Here is a 20,718-nt window from a genome sequence, read left to right as displayed (position 1 = left end):
AGTGAAATTTTTTAGAAAAGTATTTTTTTAATAATTAATTTGTATAAAAAAATCCTAGAAATCATCAGATGTCAGCTGACTTCAGTATTATAAAAATTAAATATTTCAAAAATAAATCTGACAATTAGTAAATAAAAAACTAAAAACAATTAAAGTTTTGTTTAAAAAAAAAATAAAAATTATTGTAACAATAAAACATTTATAAAAAGGTACAATTATTTAAATATTTATATTTATTAATACTTACATATATTTAATAAAGTAAATAAGTGTTATCATAAATTTATTTCACCACGAGTTGATTTTAAGGTTATAAAAAAATTAATTTAAAAAATAAGTTAAATTAATTTAAGTGATAATAATAATTAAATAATAAAAATTAATTAATTAAATTATTATAATAATAATAATTAAATAAAACATTATTTATAAAAATTTATAAAAACTGCAGTTAAAAAGTGATATTAATAATTAAATAAAAAATATTAATTAATTAAATTATTATAGTAAAAATTAAATAAAATATACTATTTATAAAAATATATAAAAACCGGAGTTAAAAAATGAAGTGTTACTACGAAGTCCTGGAAGTTCCTCGAGACGTCAGCGACGAGGAATTAAAAAAAGCGTACCGTAAACTAGCGCTAAAATGGCACCCGGATAAGAATCCAACAAACCAGGTGACTGCTAAGGAACAATTTCAGTTAATTCAGCAAGCGTATGAAGTCCTGAGCGACCCACATGAGCGCGCGTGGTACGACAACCACCGGGAGGCGATTCTAAAAGGCGGAATTGGAGAGGATTACAAAGACGACTCAATAGATTTGTTCCAGTATTTTTCTCCGAGCTGTTTTAAGGGCTACGGTGACGACGAGAACGGATTCTACTCAGTCTACCGGCATGTGTTTGAAGAACTAGCTGCAGAAGACCTAGAGTTTGCTGAAGATGAGGAAATCCCCGGGTTTGGAGACTCCAAAAGTTCCTGGGAGGAAGTAGTTCATCCTTTTTACGCCTACTGGCAGAGTTACTCCACCAAGAGGTCGTTTGCCTGGCTGGATCCGTATGACATCCGGGACGTTCCTAATAGGCAGTACTTGAGGCTGTGTGAGAAGGCGAATAAAAAGGTCCGGGATAAAGCCAAGAGAGAAAGGAACGAGCAGGTGAGGAATTTAGTCGCTTTTATTCGCAAGAGAGACAAGAGAGTCCAGCTGCATGCTCAGGAACTTGCTAAGAAAGCTGAGTTGAATGCGAAGAAAGCTCAGGAAAGGTCGATTCAGCAGCTGATGGAGAGAAAGAAGCAGCTCCAGGAGCACAAGGAGTCGGATTGGTGTAAATTTTCTAATATTGAGGATGAATTGAAGACTATTGAAGCTAATTTAGCTGCTGAATTTGGGGATCAACTGTCTGGTGACTCAGAAGATGATAATGAAGAAAGCGAGTCGGATATTTTGTACTGCGTTGCTTGTAATAAACATTTTAAAACGCCCAAGGCTTTTGTTAATCATGAGAACTCGAAGAAGCATAAGGAGAATGTTGCGGTTATGAAGAATGTTATGATGGATGATGATAAAATGTTTGAGGATAAAAGCTCCAAGTCTACTTCGGATGAAGAAAAAATTTCTGATGAAGATGATGAAGTGGAGGATGAAAATAAAAAATCTAAGAAGAAGTTTCATGTAGCTGAACCTCAGATGGGTGGATTTATTTTTCCGGGCTCGGAAGAACCTGTTGAAGATGATGGGCAAGCTTCTGAGGGTGAACTGATGTCCGATCAGGATGATCAGGATGAAGTTATGACGCCGGGGACTAAAAAGAAGAAGAATAAAAAAAAAGCGAGGGTTGTTAAAGACAGTGATCATGATGAGTTTGATTTTGATGCTGGGTTGTCCAAGAAACAGAGGAGGCGGAGAAGAAATTTGGATGGGAAGAAAGAAGATGATGATGGAGATGCAGAGGGGGATGGTAAGGAGAAGGAGAAGGACAAGGAAGAGGAGCAGGGTAATGAAGATTTTGATTTGGAAAGTCTGTCTAAGAAACAGCGGAGGAGGAAGAAGAATTTAGAGGCGGGAAAACAGAAAGAAGAAACTAAGGTTCAGAGTAAAGATGATGATGATGAAGAGAAGGTTAAGGAAAGAAGTAAAGGAAAGAAGCCTAAAGAAGCAAGAAAATCGGGGAAAAGTAAATTGAAGGATGATGTTGCGGATATTGAACATTGCTGTGTTACGTGTAAAGCTGAATTTCCGAGTAAAAATAAACTGCATGATCATTTGAAGAAATCTGGACATGCTATGTACTTATCAAGTGTTGCCAAAAATAAAAAGAAAAATGATAGGTCTAAGAAATCAACGAATTCTGATGATAGTGATTGAATTGGTTAACCCTTGGAGTACACACCTCTGAACAGAACTTTACGCACGGGGTCAACCCCACTTGATTTTTAAAGAATTATATCTTAGAAATTATGAATTTTATTGGAATTCAGATTATTACATCTTTAGTATGATATTAAATTTAACTGTCACTTGAGGAGCTAAGTTTCAAAAGGGTATCTTTTCATTTTTGATTAATCGAGACAAAAAACTAGTTATCTAGTTGATTATAAATATAAATATTTGTAATTATAAATATTTGTATTAAATTTTTTTTAATTTAGCTATAAAATGCTATCGGTTATGAAGCTGCAATTCGATTTTCATTTATAAATCTTTATATTTCTCGAAGTAATTAATATTTAAAAGTTCAGAAAACTGGTTTTTTAAAATATGAAAAGATACCTTTTTGAAAATTAGCTCCTCACTTGACAATTTTTTAATTTTTTTTAACAAAAAAATTTGTTCCAAAAAATGATTTTTGAAAAATTGCATTTTTAGTTTTTTAAAATTTCTAAATATCAATTTTTTTGATAATTTATTTTTGTAACAACTCATTTATTACAAAAATTCTTAAAATCATTAAATATCTGCCAAATTAATTTTTATATTTTTGGTAGGTGAAACAATGCTCTTTTGAATAAAATTATTATTATTCTGAATTAAGGGGGGAAATACGTGTAGAAGAACGTTTTCATGCTGATTTTTTATTAATTTTTTTAAGGTATGAAGACTAATGTTATCTATTGAAACTATTAGGTTTTTTTCTACATATATTTATATTCTTTCATATTTTACAACAATATAACTTAAAAAGTAAGGGAGATATCAGCTGATACACATCGTAGGTTGTCATTCGACTTACCAGTTGGTGTGCAGTATGAAAGCCACAATTTTCATCTGAAATCAATGGCACAGAAAAATTCCTTTTTTTTATACAATTACGCTGAATATGAACCTCAATTATAAGCGATATTTTTATTTTAACTATTTTTTTTTTTTTTAATAAACAATACATAAAAAAAATCAACTTTTTTTCACAACTCTCTAAAAAATGCAAATTCTTATTTATTTATTTTTTTTTTTTTTTTTTTTTTGAAATTGAGGTTCATATAGAAGATACACTTATAAAAAAATAATATTAATTTTTTATACCTCAAAAAAATTAATGAAAACGGCTTTCTACACGTATTTCCTCTTAAATAGTTTTCAATGTTGAAAAATTGATTAAAAACGAGCCTATTTTCGAGAAATATTTCAGAAAAAAAATTCTGGGGTTAAAATGACCCCCAGTATACTCCGAGGGTTAATTATTTAGTTGATAATTAATTTTTAATTTATATATATGTATATATTTATTTGTAACGCAGGTGATTTATAAATAAAAAATTTATTGTAATAGAAATTTAATTTGAAAAATTATTCAGTCCCTTTTTAATTAATAATTTTTATTTAATATTAAAAAATATGATTTTTTTTTAATTGTTGGTAATAAAGTATTTTCTTATTCGGTTTATTTTTTAATATTTCAGATCACTGATCCAGAGTTAAGTTATGAACGCTATTCATGCTATTGTCAACCGTAGGCAAGTATTCTTATTTATTATTTTAATTTAATTGAATATTTTTTTAATGATGAATTTAATTGTAGGCTAGCCGCAGATTCGGCTAAAAAAATAATCCACCCAGCAGCAGACCGGAACAAAGAACCAATCTTGAATGTTCTTAAAAAAATAATATGTCCTGGAGCAAATCAAGTCTTCTTGGAAATATCTTCAGGCACTGGCCAGCACATGGCTCACTTTGCCCCGAATTTTCCTCAGGTAACTTTCTACCCCTCTGAGTACGATCAGGAATCGCTTGAAAGTATTTCTACATATGTATCCGGTTTCACGAATGTCCACGAGCCGCTCCTCATTGACATCACGACAAACTACACTACTTGGGGTGATGGAATTTTTAAAAAAAGCAGCATTGATTATATCTACAACTCTAATATGGTTCACATTTCGCCGTTCGAGACTTCTGTAGGTTTGTTCAAAAATGCTGGAGAACTTCTGAAGCCCAATGGGACGCTCATTACCTACGGGCCTTATGCTATCGATGGGAAAATTACTCCTGAGAGCAATGTTCAATTTGATAAGACACTCAAGTCTAGGGATCCTCGCTGGGGAATAAGAGATATCAGAGATTTGGAAAAGTTAGCAGCGGAAAATGGTATTAAGTTTGTTGAAATGTTCGACATGCCGGCTAATAATAAAACTTTGATATGGAAAAAAGAGTAAAATGTTAAACCAAAGTAAAGTTATTCTTTTAAATTGTAATCTCATTTTTTATGACTGGTATTCACGCAGGATAGTTTTGATTTTTGATACTGAAATTAACAGACGTTCAATAATTTTTTTTATCAATTAAATTAAAATTAAAAAAATATTTTTGAAAAATTCCACTTAGTTTTTTAAAAAATTTTATATGTAAAATTTTTCTTTCAGATTTTTTTTGTTATAATTTTTCAAATAAAAAAAAATCCTAAAAATTATCTGCTAATTTCAGTGTTATTCAATTCCGATACTAAAGTTAGCAGACGTTCAATAATTTTTTTTATCAAAAAATTAAAACTAAAAAAACATTTTTGAAAAATCGCACTTATAATTTTTTAAACAATTTTATAAGTGAAATTTTTTCGTTATAATTTTTAAAATAGAATAAAAATTGTCAGATGCCTGCTAATTTCGACGTCATTTAATTCTGATATTGAAATTAGCAGACGCCTTATAATTTTTTTAATCAATTGAATTAGAACTAAAGAAATATTTTTGAAAAATTGCACTTATAGTTTTTTAAAAATTTCAAACGTGGAATTTTTCTTTCAATTGTTTTGTTATAATTTGTTAAATAAAAAAAATTCTAAAAATTATCAGATATCTACTAATTTCAGTGTCATTTAATTAAAATACTAAAATCAGCAGACGTTCAACAATTTTTTGATTTTTTTTTCATCAATTAAATAAAAACTAAAAAAACTTTTTTGAAAAATTGCATTTATAGTTTTTTAAAAAATTCTATGTGAATTTTTTTTGTTATAATTTTTTAAATAAAAAAAACCAAAAATTTTCGGATGTCTGCTAATTTCAATGTCATTATTTTTACTTCCAATACCTTTTTTATTCATATAAATTTATAAACTGTAAAAATTAATCTGCAATAAGTTATCAATAAATATCTTCACTTGTACTATTAAAGCGGCTGTTATGTACAAAATTTAAAGCCAATTAATTTGTCATCGCACTAGACAAATAATTAGAGGAATTAATATGCTCAGTGACCAAGCTTTTACTTTTTCTGAAGAACTTCTGTACCAGTGAGCGAATAGCGCTGAAAAAAAATTAATCTTCAGTACTTAAAAATTTTTTTTTTCAAATGAGTCCTAATTATATTTTTATAAACTTACAAGTGTCATCTTGGCTAGTAATCCATCCAATGATCGGTTCAATTTCATTTTGTCGTTGCAGCCATTTGAATAAAGGCTCAAAGTATCTCAACATAGGACCAACATCAATTCGGTCCATCTTTCCTCTGGTCATTAGTCGAACGACTTCATGCCAATTTCTTGACGATCCTTGAGACAATATTTCTCTGGAAAAAAATAATTAAATTTAATTATATTAAATATTAACTATAATTTTGAACAGAATTAATTTATTTATAATTAATAATTTTATTAAATTAATTTAATAATTTTAAATAAATAAATAATTTATAGGACAAATAATTACGATAATAATCGACCAGCTTCTTGTGACCGATAAATATCACACAAGTGTAATTCACCAACATGACCTGATATGTCACACAGAGACTCAAATAATTGAAACTGCAAAACAGCTCCCACAAAATATTTCGTGTAAGGAATATCAGCTGGTATGTGATATTTAGCACCAGGATCAAAGTCACGCTCGAGTCTTGGAAGAGGTGGGACAATTCCTTGGTACTGGAGCCGCAATTCCCACCAGCGAGTTGTCATATCTGCTACTCCATCGCTGAATACCCGCCACCTCCACTAGAATATTTTTAATTATTAATTATAATTAATATTTAAGTTCTCGTCTATATTTAAAATATTTAAATAACTTAATCTTGGAAATTTGGACAATAAATGAAGATATTAAATTATAAGAATTGCAATGTTTCGCTGATTTATTTCAGCTTTATCAGGCAAATCTTATGATTAGCATCCTCGTCTAGTTTTTACAAAGTCAATAGATGTAATAGAGTACAATAGCATATTCATAATCTCATTTTTTTAAATTACAATATTAACAACTTATTTATATTTCTCTCAAATACCATTCAAAATTAATTAATTAATAAGATAAAATACAATTCAACATCTATCTATTGTTATAGTTTAATATCTTCATTTATTATCCAAATTCCGAAGATTAAGTTATTTAAATATATTAATTATAATCAGCATTAATTATTGAGCAAGTAAAATACTTGACCCACTTGATCAATGATGTAAGCGAAGGGTAAATAAACCACTTTACGCAGTGCCATCAACATCAGAAAATTAATGTTGCTCTCGTAGTCTTCAGTTGAATTATTGTACAAGCCTATTCTCTGGAAGTGTCGTGGGTTCATTACCGAGAGCTCTATAGCGTCGCTAACTGCTTCATGGAACCCTGGAAGAGCTTCATTGCGGAAAATATATGGCTGGTCTTTGTACTGGAGGTAGTATTGAATGTGGCTCATTTCGTGATGGGTTGACAGCAAATCTTCCATTGTTACTTTTGTACACTGCTTGATTCTGAAGAGAAAGTTTAAATTTTGGAAATTTAATTTAGGAATCTGGAGAAAGTTTTAAAAAGCAACAATGATTGGTAGACTGAGAGAAAAAAATTCTTTGGAAAAAAATGAATAATGAAGTAATAGGAAATTAATTTTAAAAAAATTTTAAACAATTTTATTTCTTTTATTTCACAGTAACTTTTTTGTAAAAAATTTTTCTAGATTTAGAAAAAAAAAATTTTAAATAGATAATTTGCAAATTTTCATCAAAAAATGTTTTTTCGAAATTTAGAAATGAAGAAATAATCATTGTTTACAATTTTAAATAAATTAATTTTTTATTAAAAAATTGCTTATTTTTTTCAAAATAAATTTTTTCTCAGTGTATTATAAAATTAAGAGACAAATTTTAATCTTTAAATAAAATATACCAATTTTATTAATTGTAATATTCTATCAGAAGAATATTATGCAATATTTTTTTTCTTATTATACATTATAAATTAAGCTAAATTTATATTGTATAATTATTGATAATATAGAAAATAAGGGTTGATATAACATACTTCTAGTTAGTTAATATTTTCTAATATTGGGTACGTTTTAGATGCTTGATAAAGCCTCAGTAAAGAGCCTAAAAATCGCTGAATCAATCATTGGTATTTTTAAAAAAAAATTAGATTGGTTTATAAATAGCTAATAAATAATTTACCTGTAATCTATTTTATTACAAAAATCCCAAGCACTAGCAGTACATTTAACTTCTCGATCAATAGGTTTTTCAAACATTGAAAATCTCCAAAATTCTGGAGGAGTTGGTTTCATTCCAAGTGAAGTAAAAAAATCTTCTGCTACTTGAAACATTCTAAAGTATCAATAAATTTAAGTAATTAAAAATAATTTAATGAATAAATTAAAATGATACTAAAATTATCCGTCATTCAACAATTTTTAATTATTTTATTAATTAAATTAGAACTAAAAAAATATATATTAAATTTTCTTCATGTGAAATTTTTTAAAAATTATTTTTCAATAAAATAAATTATAAAAAATTTTCAAATGTCGGCTAATTTAATTTTCATAATTTAGCAAAAGTCTAACAATTTTTCAGATTTTTATAACAGTGAAATTATATTGAAAAAATTTATCCAAAAAATTGCACATGTAGAAATTAAAAAAAATTTTTTTTTTTTTTGTAACGATTGGTTTTAAAAACTCCAAAAATTGTCAGATGTCTGCTAATTTAAGTATCATAAACAAAAATAAATTATTAATAATAATTAAAACACCTCAATGGAGTAAATCCTTGAATAATCATTTCCAGAGTAACATCAAATCGTCTAGCTCCAGCAAAAGGCTCCACCAAATCGTAAATTCCCTCCCAGTTTTGCGCCCACATATTTCCCAACAAATGCGCTGGCAAAGGACCATCAGGTCTGAGTTTATCACCATACCTATCAATCAACCTGGTCCTTACATAGGTGAAGAGATTTTTATACAGCGGGTTTATCGCCGAAATAACTTCTGCAATATTCTGCTGAAAGTAATCATCTTCAAAGGCCTCACGCATCTGGTCGCCTGCGTCAGTAAACCCGTTGAGTCTTGCAGCTTGGTTGGCCAGTTGGACGTACCTCATGTACTTATTTTTTAAAGGAGGTCCAACAGCTTCGTGCCAAGCGCGCCAGTAGTGAAGTAATTCTTCATAATCTCGAGACTGGGCCATTATTTTTGAAACTTCTGCAGTCATGTCCATATCACAAGTAATGCCTGTTTTTTTGTATGGACAAAGTCGGGCTCTACTGTGAAGCTCTTTCATCTCGACAATTAAGTGATGAATCTAAAGAAGAAATAATTTTATAATTAATTATTTATGCAAAATACGATCTAATAATTTTTATTTGAATTTTAAATTACTGGAATAATTACTTCATTAAATTTATCCTGAGTCAACGCATTTCTTCCTTTCATGGTAATCATTTTTAATTGTCTTCGCGCTAATGGATCAGGTACTCTAGTCCATGCAAAGTTAACTGCTTTACGCCATGACGATCTTTCGAATTTTAACTTTGTTGTTTGTTCTTCCAACTGTAAAATTTTTAATGTTAAATTATTTTTTCTGAATATTTCCTGGTTAAAAAAAAAAAATAATTGACAATTTTTTTTATAAAAGAAGAAATTTAAAAGTGTTTTAAATATTTCAAAGCATTGAAAAAAATTAAAATTTATTTTTTAATTAGTTCTTTTAATCAGAGTTAAAAAAAATCAATTTTTTACAAGAAATTAAACATAAAAAAATTTGGAAAACGGTTGACCTTGAAGGCCATCCCTTCAACTTCCCGCTAATTCTATACCTAAACGCTTGAAATTGTACTTATGACGTTTTAGAGCTCTTCGAACTCATAAATACAATTTGTGTATTATTTTGAGCTCTCCGAGCTCAAAAAAATAGCTTTTGTATGCTTTTGAGCTCTTCGAGCTCAAAAGTTTGATAGAAGTTTGATAAAACACTATTTTTTTAATTTTCAAATCGCGATAACTTTTGAATGAATGAACCGATTTTCACGCGGTTGGTGGCATTCGACCCAGTTTTTTAACCCTTCAGCCCTCTCGCTATGAGATTTTCTCTCACGCTCATCAATAACTCAAATTTTCTTTCAAATTTCAAATAGAATGACTATGTGATTTTTTTTTCTATCTGCCAAAAAATTAATATTATTTCAGATTGCAATATTATTATTTAAATTATTCTATACTATAAAAAAATAAAATAAATTTTATTAACTCTGTGAGATATTTTCTCATCGCAATAGTAAAATAGAGGGGTCAGAATTTAAAAAATCGGTTCTGATCGGTACAGTTCGGAGGTTCCCGTAAGAGTGCATTTGTGTTTGGATGTATTATTATTAAATATTATTTTTAAATAAGTCAATTTTTTTTTGTTTTAAAAAATTTATCTTGTTTGAGGTTTTTTAAATTAAAGGGGCTATAAGCATGCGTGCGCTTCCACAAAAGGCGTGAGAATTTTTCTCATCGCGCGAGTAATGATAGTAAATCGTTTTGCGAGAGTTCTGAAGGGTTAAGCTTCATGAAAAATCTTTAAGTTTATATTGACAGAGTGGAAAACTTCGGAGTAATTCTGAAAAAACGCTTTTTTAGTAGATTTCATAAAAATCTAACTATTGTATTTGTCCTTATGACGTAAATTTCCATAAATTTTGTTATATTTCGACCTAACTCGACGAACTGAGTCAGAAAATACATATGGTTCGAAAGTTTATATATGTATGTATATATATATATATATATATATATATATATATACATATATATGCTATATACGATATGCTTGCTTGTCACGACGATAGCGTCAACAATTCTTAAGGGATCTCAATGAAACTCAACATACTTATTCTATCGACTATTAGGAAGGTCAAGTTCAAATATGAGCTTAATCGGTTAGATAGTTTAGAAATTACAGCATTTAAAAATTTTAAAATTTTGAAAATTTGATACTTTCACTACTTCTCCCTCAAATAACTTTTGAACGCGTCGAGTTATTCGATTCCTGTAAATTGCATCTAAAAGCTGAGAAATTAAACTTCAATTTATGTGCTCACATTTTTTTTTAAAGCAAAAAAAAATCCATCTTTGGATCTTTTTTAAGAAATTTTACTCTTGCAATCGTTTCGTTTTTTCGTTCGTTGTATGAATGTTACAGATTATCCTTTAATGTAAGAACTAAAAAATATATGAATTTTCAATTAATAAATCAGGAATTTCGTCATATTTAAAAATATGATGCGAAAATCTGTGTAATGACAGATTTTTTTTTTTTGTATATCCTAGTAGTTTTTTTTATTGTTATGAAATCTACTTCCATTTCGGCTGCCGAATGGCCTTTTTCGGTTTTCTTTCGTCAACGATAACTCACGAATGAATCAACCGATTTTGACCAGACTGACGGCGATCGACGTGGTTTTTTTATGTTAAGAGCTGATTAGTTTTTCGAATTGATCGCTAAAGCCGTTTAAAAGTTATTCCAAAAAAACCACTTTTAAAAAAATTTTTTTTTGTAGTTTTTTTGCGATTTCTCAAAATCTACCGGTCCGAATCGTTCCAAAGTATATACAAAATCTAAGTTAGGTCAAGCCCTTTCGAATGGCACCAACCACGATCAAATCGGTCAAGCCGTTCAAAAGTTATGAGGTTTATTTGTAAAAACAATAACTTCCCGATTTTTGAAAATCTTCGATTTTCTTAGCGGGAAGTTAAAAATATAAAATTTTGTGAAACTAAAATTAGCAGACATTTTCTATTTTTTGAATTTTTAAAACAAATAAATTATTAAGAAGAAAACTATTATTTAATTATTTAATTTCTTGATATTTTACTGATAAGATATTAATATTTATGTCGAAAGAGGAAGGGAATGTATCAGAGTTTTTAAAAAAACTGTACATCTGGAAATAAATACTACTATTTATTAAGAAGAAAACAAAAGAAGAAGCCATCTAGTCCATTAAACTTTTTATTCTTAATTTTTTCATAGAAGCTTTATTAAAGTCTTTCAATTTTTGTTAATAAGTGCTATACAAGTTAATTTGTAGAATCTTTAATGTAATGTATTTTAATTTAATTTAAATTGATATAAAAATTTTAAATCTAATAAAGAGCGATCTTAAAGACAATATCGACGGTCTAATTAGCAATTGGTATAACTCCTTATTTTTTAGAGGGTGATTTTTTAACATTTTGATGGAGTAATAGTCCAATTATAAATTATTTAAATGATCTAAACCAAAACATTATACCTCTATGAAATATTAAATGGTTTTTTAAAGGGATAATAAATTTTTAACTAATTATTTTTTCGTACAAATGGAAGATTAATATAAAATACTGTGATGAAAACATTGTAAAAAGCAGTTCTTATTGTTGTATAATGTTAAATAAATATATCTATTAAGAAGAAAACATTTTTTTAAATATCTACAAGTTTATTTTTTTTAAATAATTTATTCGCTAAAAAAAATTCTAAAAATTGCCAGATAGCTTATTTCAATATTATAAAATTTTTCATTAAAATTAGCCAAAATCTCTTTACAAAATACAAATATTAAATCTATTTAAAATTACAAATATTTTTTTTTTATTGAAAAAATTATTACAAAAAAATTTCATTTGTAAAAAACTTGAAGAACTATAAGTACAATTTTTTAGTTTTAATTTAATAAATAAAAATAAAAAACATCTGATAATTTTATTATGATAAATTTTTTATAGTATAAAATTGAAATAAAAAAATTCTTCTGATTTATTTATAATAATATTAAAAAAAAAAATATTCTTACCATTTTTCTGCGATTTGCATCAGTAACATTAGTAGCAAAATTCCACTGAGCTGTCATAACTTTATTACAAACCGCAGAAGCTTCTTGATCATACTCCCGTAAAAATTGTAAAGCTTCGCCCAAATTAAGATTGAGTCCCTGAAGACAATTAAAAAAATAAAACTACAAATTACTCTTTCTAAACAATGTGTATACAAATAACTGACCCGTAAAATTTACGACAAAAAAATATTTAATAAAAATAACATTTACCTCCAAGTAACGGGCATGACAATTCCCGAGAAAAAATACACTTACACAGAATAAAATAAATCTTATCATTTTTATTATTTATATATTGTAATTAAAATCTATTACATTGTCAACAAGAGCTGTTATTATTCACCAGTTACAGAGGATAGCAACCGCGTATTGATTTATTATTCAGTCATTAGCAAACTGGAGTAATAATTAAATACCAGTTTTAGGATAATTAATCTTATTGTCGTACAGTAAGAGAGATTCTTCGCGTATGGAAGCAGAATTAAAACTGAAGAACAGAATCGTCCAAGATGCTAGCTATAATTTAAACGAACAAATCTAGAGGAAGGGACAGGCATCATCGAAGCGTGAAGCGTGACTGCAACTAACGCACCATGGCACGAGCCAAAATCTATTTACCTTGTTTATTTCTTCCCTGCATTAGACATACGATAACTATGCACGTTATCTTCTTTAGAATCCTCAATAACGGGACATTAGGTTTCCCTTTTTTGACCTCAAAATCCTCCTTGTGTAGATAATTACCCGATTTTACTTTCAACGGTACTTAGCACATGACTGAAAAGATTCTGGATATAATACTGGAGAAGGGTTTAAGTACCTGGAAAATTAATTATTTTAAAATTGCAAGTAGTTATTTATAAATAAATTGCGATATGATCGACTAGATACTTCTCGATGTCTATTTCCTGTGGGATCTTCCGCTCACGATGGACATCGCCAGCTCTTTATTACTTAAGTCTTGGACACATTCTCAGTGCAATTTGTGACGGTGGAATATTGTGATAATAGCTACCGTTGGGATAATTGCATTATCCTCTTGTTACTATCATTGTTCATTGTTGAAATAAACAGAGTATGTTAAGGCAAACACAAATTATAAGTAAAGAAGAATATTCTTCTTAATCATTCGAATATTTTGGTAGATTTCAGAGAAAGCTATTGTATTTTTCCTCGTAATGCAAATTTAAAAAGATTTTTAAATCTCCTGATTCAGCTCAGCTTCAAAAAATACTATTAAAAGTTTATGAATGTATATAAATATATAAGCGAGAACCGGACTTGTTTCTACGATAACTCATTCAATTATTGTCAAATCTTTAGGAAAAGTAGAATACTTATTTTTTAGAAGATTTACAAGGTCAAATTTGAAAATAAGATAAATTGGTTGAATAGTATAAAAATTACAGCAATAAATTTTAAAAAATTAAAAAAAATTTCAACTTTTACTGTCTCTCCCTACAATAGCTTTTGAATGAGATAACTTACTAACTTGCTGTAAATTTTACCTGAAAGCTCATTAAATAAGCTTCAATTTACATAGCTTTATAATTTTCTAGATCAATAAGTTTCAAAGTGACAGCAGCTCAGCTAATTTAAAACATACCATTAATGAAAAAGTTAGAAATTACAGCAATTATAAATTTTAAAAAATTAAGAAAAATTTCAACTTTCACTGTCTCTCCCTACAATAACTATAGAGTAAGATAACTTACTAACTTGCTGTAAATTTTATCTGAAAGCTTATAAATAAGCTTTAATTTACATAGCTTTATAATTTCCTAGATCAATAAGTTTCAAAGTGACAGCAGTTTAAAAGTTTCAAAATTTTGATAAATTGTCAATTTCACTAATTCTTAATGCAATTACTATTCATTTCGATAACTTATTAAATATTCTCTTAATAATCTATTTATATATTAAAAAAAAAAAACATTTTTATATTTTCCGGTCCATTTGATGAAATTTAATCTTAGCATTAGTTTTTATATTTTATTATATTAATTTATTCATGTATTTTCTATGCGTTAGTCTTTATATTATCAGCGTGATTTTATTTTAATAGAAAATCTACTTGCATTTCAGCTGCCAAATGGCACTTTTTATTTTATATTTATTGCTTGTAGTTATAAATTTATCAACAAGTGTATAAAGTGTTTATTTAAAGGCACCTACTTAATTTATCATTATTATTACTATAAATAAATAAAATTAAATTCTAATTAATTGCTTTGATTGAATCGGTGTTGGCTTTAATAGACTGCAAGCGTGTTTGACGTTTTTTAAAGGCACGTAATGTAGATTTTTGAATGTGTTTATGTCTCTCGATGCGTTTGTAAGTTTTCTTCATTTCTTCTAGCTCTAACTGCACCCGGATGAAATCAATTACGTCTGGCATCTGTAATTAAAGAAATAATTAACATTTTTTCTCAATAATTAATGTTTCAAAGCTACACAAAATTTTTATTCATAATAATTTTAAAAGTATTATTTTAATTTTTTAATTTATTAATCGTCTATTTAATATAATTTTATGATTTTATTTCAGGTTTAAAATATTCATATTCACTCTGGGTCAATGGCAAAACCTTCAGTAAATTTGTTCAAGCGCAGTCAAAAATTTTTATTCAAGATTTTAAAAGTAATATTATTTAATTAAATTTTCAGAAATATTTTTTACCTCATAACCATCAAGCGCTTTAGTAATTTCCACAATTTGTTCGTCCATTTGCTGTATATGCAACTGAGACAATTCCAAATCCTTTTTCAACTTTTCAATCTGATTTTTTTTTACATCAATTTCTTTGAGAGTATTTTTCAAGCTCGCCTGCTGTTCAGTCAACTGTTCCTTGCAATTACTCAGCTCAATATTATACCTTCCAGTTATTTTCTTCAACTGACCAAGCTGGTGGTTTTTATCATCAATTTTCTTCAAGTACTCTTCATTTTCAATAGCCAGAGCTTGGAAATCAATCAGATGAAGCGTCTCACCAAGTTCTTCCCGCTGACGCAATTGCAGCCTAGCTTTTTTGATCTGGCTCTTGATCGTCAAGCTTTTCAATCTCAGCTTGTCAATCACGCGGTCTACTGCCTTGGTCCAGGTCTCCATGTACCTCAAAAATTTATCTGCTGATATTTTACCAGTCTTGTCAGCTCCTTTTTTAACAACATGAATCTCCAATTGTTCTTTCGCTTCATCAATATCTCGTATTCGCAGCTCGATTTCTTCCAGCTCGGCAGTAAAATTAGACCTTTTTCTAGCAATTTGTTTCTCACATGCTACCAATTGTTTTTTCATCTCGTCTATCTCCTTGTTCGCCATTTCAATCCGGTGCGACAGCGTGATGCTATATTAAATATGCAAAGCGAGTTAGTTGAAATGTGAGACACATGTGGAGGAAAAACGAGTCTGGGGATCAATGCAAAAATAATAATGCTACTTACCGCAGACCCTTTGGTGATGGATTCGTCGTGAGTATTGACGCAAATCCACGGCTACCGCTGAAAGTTCTGATACTGCTGCTACTGGTTGGCGATAGAGGTGAACTTGCTTTTGTTAAACTTATTCCTGCAGTACTGTCGGCACTTGATTGTATTCGGGATGATGATTGTGTCATTTGGGATGATATTATTTTTGCTGTTTCTAGTACTTGAGTCATTGCTGGAAAAAAATGAAAAAATTCAATAGTAGAGAAGAAATAATAAAAGACTAGCAAGCTTGCAGTCACTATGTGACTGCCGTGACTTGTGAAATATAAATAAATCAAATTTTGCTTTATTAAATAATGACTTTTGTTAAATTGCACTGTACTTTCTTAAATATTGACGTTTTTAAAAATGTAAGCTCATCCCGATGTTACACTCATCAAGAGCTCTCATTTGAGTACCCACATCAATTTTTCATATATTTTTCATATATACATATATATAATATATATAAATATATGAAAAATTAATGTGGGTACTCAAATGAAAGGTCCTGATGAGTGTAACATCGGGATGAGCTTATTTTTTAAAAAATGTTAATATTTTACAAGATACAAGGTCATTTCTTAAACATGTATCTAGAGATCGAGAATTTTCGAATTACCTTGTATCTTGTGAACTATTGACGTTTTTAAAGATATAAGCTCATCCCGATGTTGCACTCATCAAGAGCTTTCATTTGAGTACCCACATCAATTTTTCATATATTTTTCATATATACATATATATAATATATATAAATATATGAAAAATTGATGTGGGTACTCAAATGAAAGATCTTGATGAGTGTAACATCGGGATGAGCTTATTTCTTTAAAAATGTCAATAATTCACCAGATACAAGGTCATTTCTTAATTATGTAGCTAGAGATACAGCATTTCCCAATGCAGCCTAAATACTTATCATAATAAATTGACTATCGGTGAGAATGATATGAAACCTTCAAAAGACACAAATTCAAATCAAGACTTTTGCAAGGATACTAAATTTCATTTAAAAAACCAATTTTATCATATGACTATCCTGGACACAAAATTTTTCTTATTCTCTTAATATAGATGATCATCAATCATGATGATTGAAAATCATTACTATCGTATTAAAGGGCATTTATATAAAAATGGACCAATAAACAATTTTTTTTATTTTATTTGTTTTTGAAAAAAAATATTTGAAGCTTAATTTTATTTTTTATTTTGATTTTTAGAAAGAAAAAAAAATTTTTTTTGTGTTAAAAATTTCTATAAAGGTTTTCAAAAATTTGAAAATTTGGAAAAGTAAAAAATGTCAAAGTTTGATAGAATAAAAAAAAAAAAAAATTAGAAATTTTTGTTTTTTTTCCAATAATTTGAAAAATGACAATGAAGATAGGTTCCAATAATTTTTTTGTATTTTTTTTTTCAAAAAGTAAATTTAAAAACAATATTTTTGAAGAAAAAAAACGTCTTAAGTTTAATTTTTCAAAAATTGTATCAATTTTAAAAAAAAATCATTTTTTTCAAAAATTCATTATTTTTTTTTGATTGAATAAAAAAATTTTTTTTTTTAATTTTCTAATTTTTATCAATATATTAAACAATTTCATATTTTTTAAAAAAATTCTTATTAAATTGTCTATAAATTTATAATTATTATAAAAATTATAACTACCCTTAATTTTATAAAATAAAAATTGACTAAAATAAAAAAAAAAATCTAAATTTATTATTTAAAAAAACTTACTTTGTAGAGATTGAGGATCATGATGAGCTAGATACCGTTCAAAGACATCACTTTCCAAGCTTAATATCCTATTAGTCCGTATTGATAACTCTAGACATGATTTCAATTCTTCATCAGTCATATCTAAAAATAAAGGAAGAAAATAATAAATAACCAAGTAACTTAATAAATAAAAATTACTTAAATTTCAATAATAACTACCATCGTAATGAGGTTCTTCTTCAATACCAAAGGTTGTTCGTGATGTAAAGCTCAGACCGCTAGCTTTCTTAATCGATGACATTTTCAATAATTAAAAATTTCAGCTTGTAATCAATAGTCAATAGAGTTATAAATAAAGTTTAGATATATAAAATCACAAAGACATTTGACAGTGAATGCTGATTGTTAGATATGTTCAAGATAGTCTATTTATTTGTGTTTATTGGTCAAGATGGTCTATTTATTTGTGTTTAATTAAATGGCACTCTTAGAATAAAAATTTCCAAGAATGTAAGTGTTGATTTATCAATTGTCAATTATATTTTATATTATTTATTGAGTCAAATGGTCAGAGAGCATGCCTTTTTCTAAAACTTCACTTCCGTTGACATAAAGAATATATTTAATACCAACACCGTGTTGCTGAGAACTGTAAGATCTTATGACAGCTGGTGTACCTTCAATATTAAAAAGCATTTCTGCTCCGTCGTTGACAAATTGATTCTGTAAAAAAAAAAAATTAAATTAAAAATTATTATCTACATTTTAATGACACTGATGATAGCAGACACTTGAGAATTTTTTTTATTTTTCTTGAAAATTATTTTTTAAAAATTGTATTTATAATTTTTTAAAAGTTTCAAAGATGGAAATTTTAAAATAAATTTATTTATTTTTTTATTTGAACGCCAATTGGCATTATAAACCAATTAAGATATTCCTTAAATTATAAAATTTATATAAAATAAAAATTTTAATGTAAACTTAAATTACAATTTAAATAAAATTATAAGTTTGTTAAAAAAGTTTTAAAATTTATCAGATGTCTTTTAATTTCAGGGTCATAAATTAAAATATAATTAATAATTAATTACATACTTCAACTTCTATTTCTTCTCCATTCATCCAAACCGAGAGTGAATTTTTATCCAATATAATTTTATATTTTTTGTCACCAATTTTAGCAATCCATGTCTCAAGAATTTTTGACTGCGTTTGAACAAATTTACTGAAGGTTTTGCCATTGACCCAGAGTGAATATGAATATTTTAAACCTGAAATAAAATCATAATAAAATTATATTAAATAGACGATTAATAAATTCAAAAATTAAAATAATACTTTTAAAATTATTTTGAAGAAAAATTTTGTGTAGCTTTGAAGCATTAATTATTGAGAAAAAATGTTAATTATTTTTTTTGTAATTACAGATGCCAGACGTAATTGATTTCATCCGGGTGCAGTTAGAGCTAGAAGAAATGAAGAAAACGTCAATCACGCTTGCAGTCTATTAAAGCCAACACCGATTCAATCAAAGCAATTAATTAGAATTTAATTTAATTTATTTATAGTAATAATAATGATAAATTAAGTAGGTGCCTTTAAATAAACACTTTATACACTTGTTGATAAATTTATAACTACAAGCAATAAATATAAAATAAAAAAAGTGCCATTTGGCAGCTGAAATGCAAGTAGATTTTCTATTAAAATAAAATCACGCTGATAATATAAAGACTAACGCATAGAAAATACATTAATAAATTAATATAATAAAATATAAAAACTAATGCTAAGATTAAATTTCATCAAATGGACTGGAAAATATAAAATTTTTTTTTTTTAAATATATAAATAGATTAATAAGAGCCTATTTAATAAGCTTTCGGATGGAGTTTGCAAGAATTTAATAAGTTATCGAAATAAATAGTAATTGCGCCAAGAATTAGTAAAATTGACAATTTTCCAAAATTTTGAAACTTTGAAACTTATTGATCTAGGATATTATAAAGCTATGTAAATTAAAGCTTATTTAATAAGCTTTCAGATAAAATTTACAGCAAGTTAGTAAGTTATCTTACTCAATAGTTATTTCAGGGAGAGACAGTGAAAGTTGAAATTTTTCTTAATTTTTTAAAACTTATAATTGCTGTAAATTCTAACTTTTTAATTAATTGTATTTTTTAAATTAGCTGAGCTGATTCAGGAAATAATAAAATTTTTTTAATATTTAATTTACTGAAAATTAAAAAAATAATAATACCTGGGATCGGATCCACACGTATTGTAAATTTGGTATCACCGTACATGAATTCTTCATCGCCAACTAAACGGAACATCCATTCTCGGTTGATAATTGTCTTCCCATTGACACGAACTACTCGTTTACCAGATGCAGTACCGTGTTCGAATTCTACCACACGATTCCCATCATGCAGAGGAACGATCCATCGAGCTGTTGGTTCATTCGGCATGTCCGCAAGTTTTACATGACATTTACATTTGAGTAGAAAATTTCTCAGAGCTCAAATTACATTGTTAGTACATGGAAATTTTTTTAGAGCTCAAGTTACATTAATTTCATAAAGTTTCTTGGCAACTAAGTTGTTTAAGACGTAGTACGCTGAATCATGCTTCGATATTGATTTAACGATTTTATGAATGGAAAAGTAGCCGCTGCAATTATACGGTAGCACATGCGTACGTTTGATATTTACGTCATCTTTGTATTATTTATCAAGTCTAGGTCTCATCAGGGTTACAAATTTTCCAACAAAAGTTATCAATCATGATCATTAATTCAAACGAAATGAATGATTCATTACTGTGTTTAAAAATAATTATATCTTACATTATACTTCTATTATTAATTCTTAGAAATACAAAATAACAAAGATTATTATTAATTATCAATTAATTAAACTAAAAATTACTAGCAACCTTGCAGTCACTATGTGACTGCCGTGACTTA

At 27.7% G+C, this 20,718-nt stretch overlaps 5 protein-coding genes across 8 annotated transcripts; 2 read left to right on the top strand and 3 right to left on the bottom strand.

The window, feature by feature from the left end:
* Window positions 1-16: 16 nt before the first annotated feature.
* LOC123263451 (dnaJ homolog subfamily C member 21) lies at window positions 17-3,733 on the top strand. Of its 2 annotated transcripts, XM_044726227.1 has the most exons (3): window positions 341-364; window positions 501-2,373; window positions 3,675-3,733. In XM_044726227.1, exon 2 carries the CDS (start codon window positions 564-566, stop codon window positions 2,367-2,369), a length of 1,806 nt encoding a protein of 601 aa, XP_044582162.1. In that variant the 5' UTR covers window positions 341-364; window positions 501-563; the 3' UTR covers window positions 2,370-2,373; window positions 3,675-3,733. The 2 variants fall into 2 exon arrangements, with proteins under 2 accessions (XP_044582163.1, XP_044582162.1); XM_044726228.1 differs by lacking the exons at window positions 341-364; window positions 3,675-3,733 and adding an exon at window positions 17-209 and having other exon boundaries at window positions 557-2,579.
* Window positions 175-4,775, top strand: LOC123263469 (methyltransferase-like 26). 2 transcript variants are annotated; one of them, XM_044726253.1, is made up of 3 exons: window positions 175-207; window positions 3,899-3,955; window positions 4,021-4,775. In XM_044726253.1, the coding sequence occupies exons 2-3, from the start codon at window positions 3,924-3,926 to the stop codon at window positions 4,652-4,654; spliced, it is 666 nt and encodes a 221-aa protein (XP_044582188.1). In that variant the 5' UTR covers window positions 175-207; window positions 3,899-3,923; the 3' UTR covers window positions 4,655-4,775. The 2 variants fall into 2 exon arrangements, with proteins under 2 accessions (XP_044582188.1, XP_044582187.1); XM_044726252.1 differs by having other exon boundaries at window positions 175-209; window positions 3,902-3,955.
* A 625-nt stretch (window positions 4,776-5,400) lies between these two features.
* Window positions 5,401-14,417, bottom strand: LOC123263450 (angiotensin-converting enzyme-like). 2 transcript variants are annotated; one of them, XM_044726225.1, is made up of 10 exons: window positions 13,448-14,417; window positions 12,767-13,376; window positions 12,515-12,652; window positions 9,090-9,248; window positions 8,453-9,000; window positions 7,873-8,025; window positions 6,879-7,179; window positions 6,146-6,429; window positions 5,821-6,005; window positions 5,401-5,744 (listed from the first exon to the last, which is right to left on the bottom strand). In XM_044726225.1, exons 2-10 carry the CDS (start codon window positions 12,833-12,835, stop codon window positions 5,650-5,652), a joined length of 1,932 nt encoding a protein of 643 aa, XP_044582160.1. In that variant the 5' UTR covers window positions 12,836-13,376; window positions 13,448-14,417; the 3' UTR covers window positions 5,401-5,649. The 2 variants fall into 2 exon arrangements, with proteins under 2 accessions (XP_044582160.1, XP_044582161.1); XM_044726226.1 differs by having other exon boundaries at window positions 13,175-14,415.
* Window positions 14,418-14,635: 218 nt separating this feature from the next.
* LOC123263455 (coiled-coil domain-containing protein 113-like) lies at window positions 14,636-18,384 on the bottom strand. The gene is made up of 5 exons (XM_044726235.1): window positions 17,967-18,384; window positions 17,766-17,888; window positions 16,001-16,217; window positions 15,237-15,903; window positions 14,636-14,954 (listed from the first exon to the last, which is right to left on the bottom strand). The coding sequence occupies exons 1-5, from the start codon at window positions 18,046-18,048 to the stop codon at window positions 14,775-14,777; spliced, it is 1,269 nt and encodes a 422-aa protein (XP_044582170.1). The 5' UTR covers window positions 18,049-18,384; the 3' UTR covers window positions 14,636-14,774.
* Window positions 18,205-20,365, bottom strand: LOC123263474 (fas apoptotic inhibitory molecule 1). Its single transcript, XM_044726260.1, has 3 exons — window positions 20,011-20,365; window positions 18,846-19,021; window positions 18,205-18,470 (listed from the first exon to the last, which is right to left on the bottom strand). The coding sequence occupies exons 1-3, from the start codon at window positions 20,219-20,221 to the stop codon at window positions 18,300-18,302; spliced, it is 558 nt and encodes a 185-aa protein (XP_044582195.1). The 5' UTR covers window positions 20,222-20,365; the 3' UTR covers window positions 18,205-18,299.
* Window positions 20,366-20,718: the final 353 nt, after the last annotated feature.

The sequence above is a fragment of the Cotesia glomerata genome, linkage group LG4 (assembly GCF_020080835.1).
Source record: "Cotesia glomerata isolate CgM1 linkage group LG4, MPM_Cglom_v2.3, whole genome shotgun sequence".
NCBI lineage: Eukaryota > Metazoa > Arthropoda > Insecta > Hymenoptera > Braconidae > Cotesia > Cotesia glomerata.
Note: the sequence above shows the minus strand (reverse complement) of the source record. Positions and strands in the feature narration are given on the sequence as shown.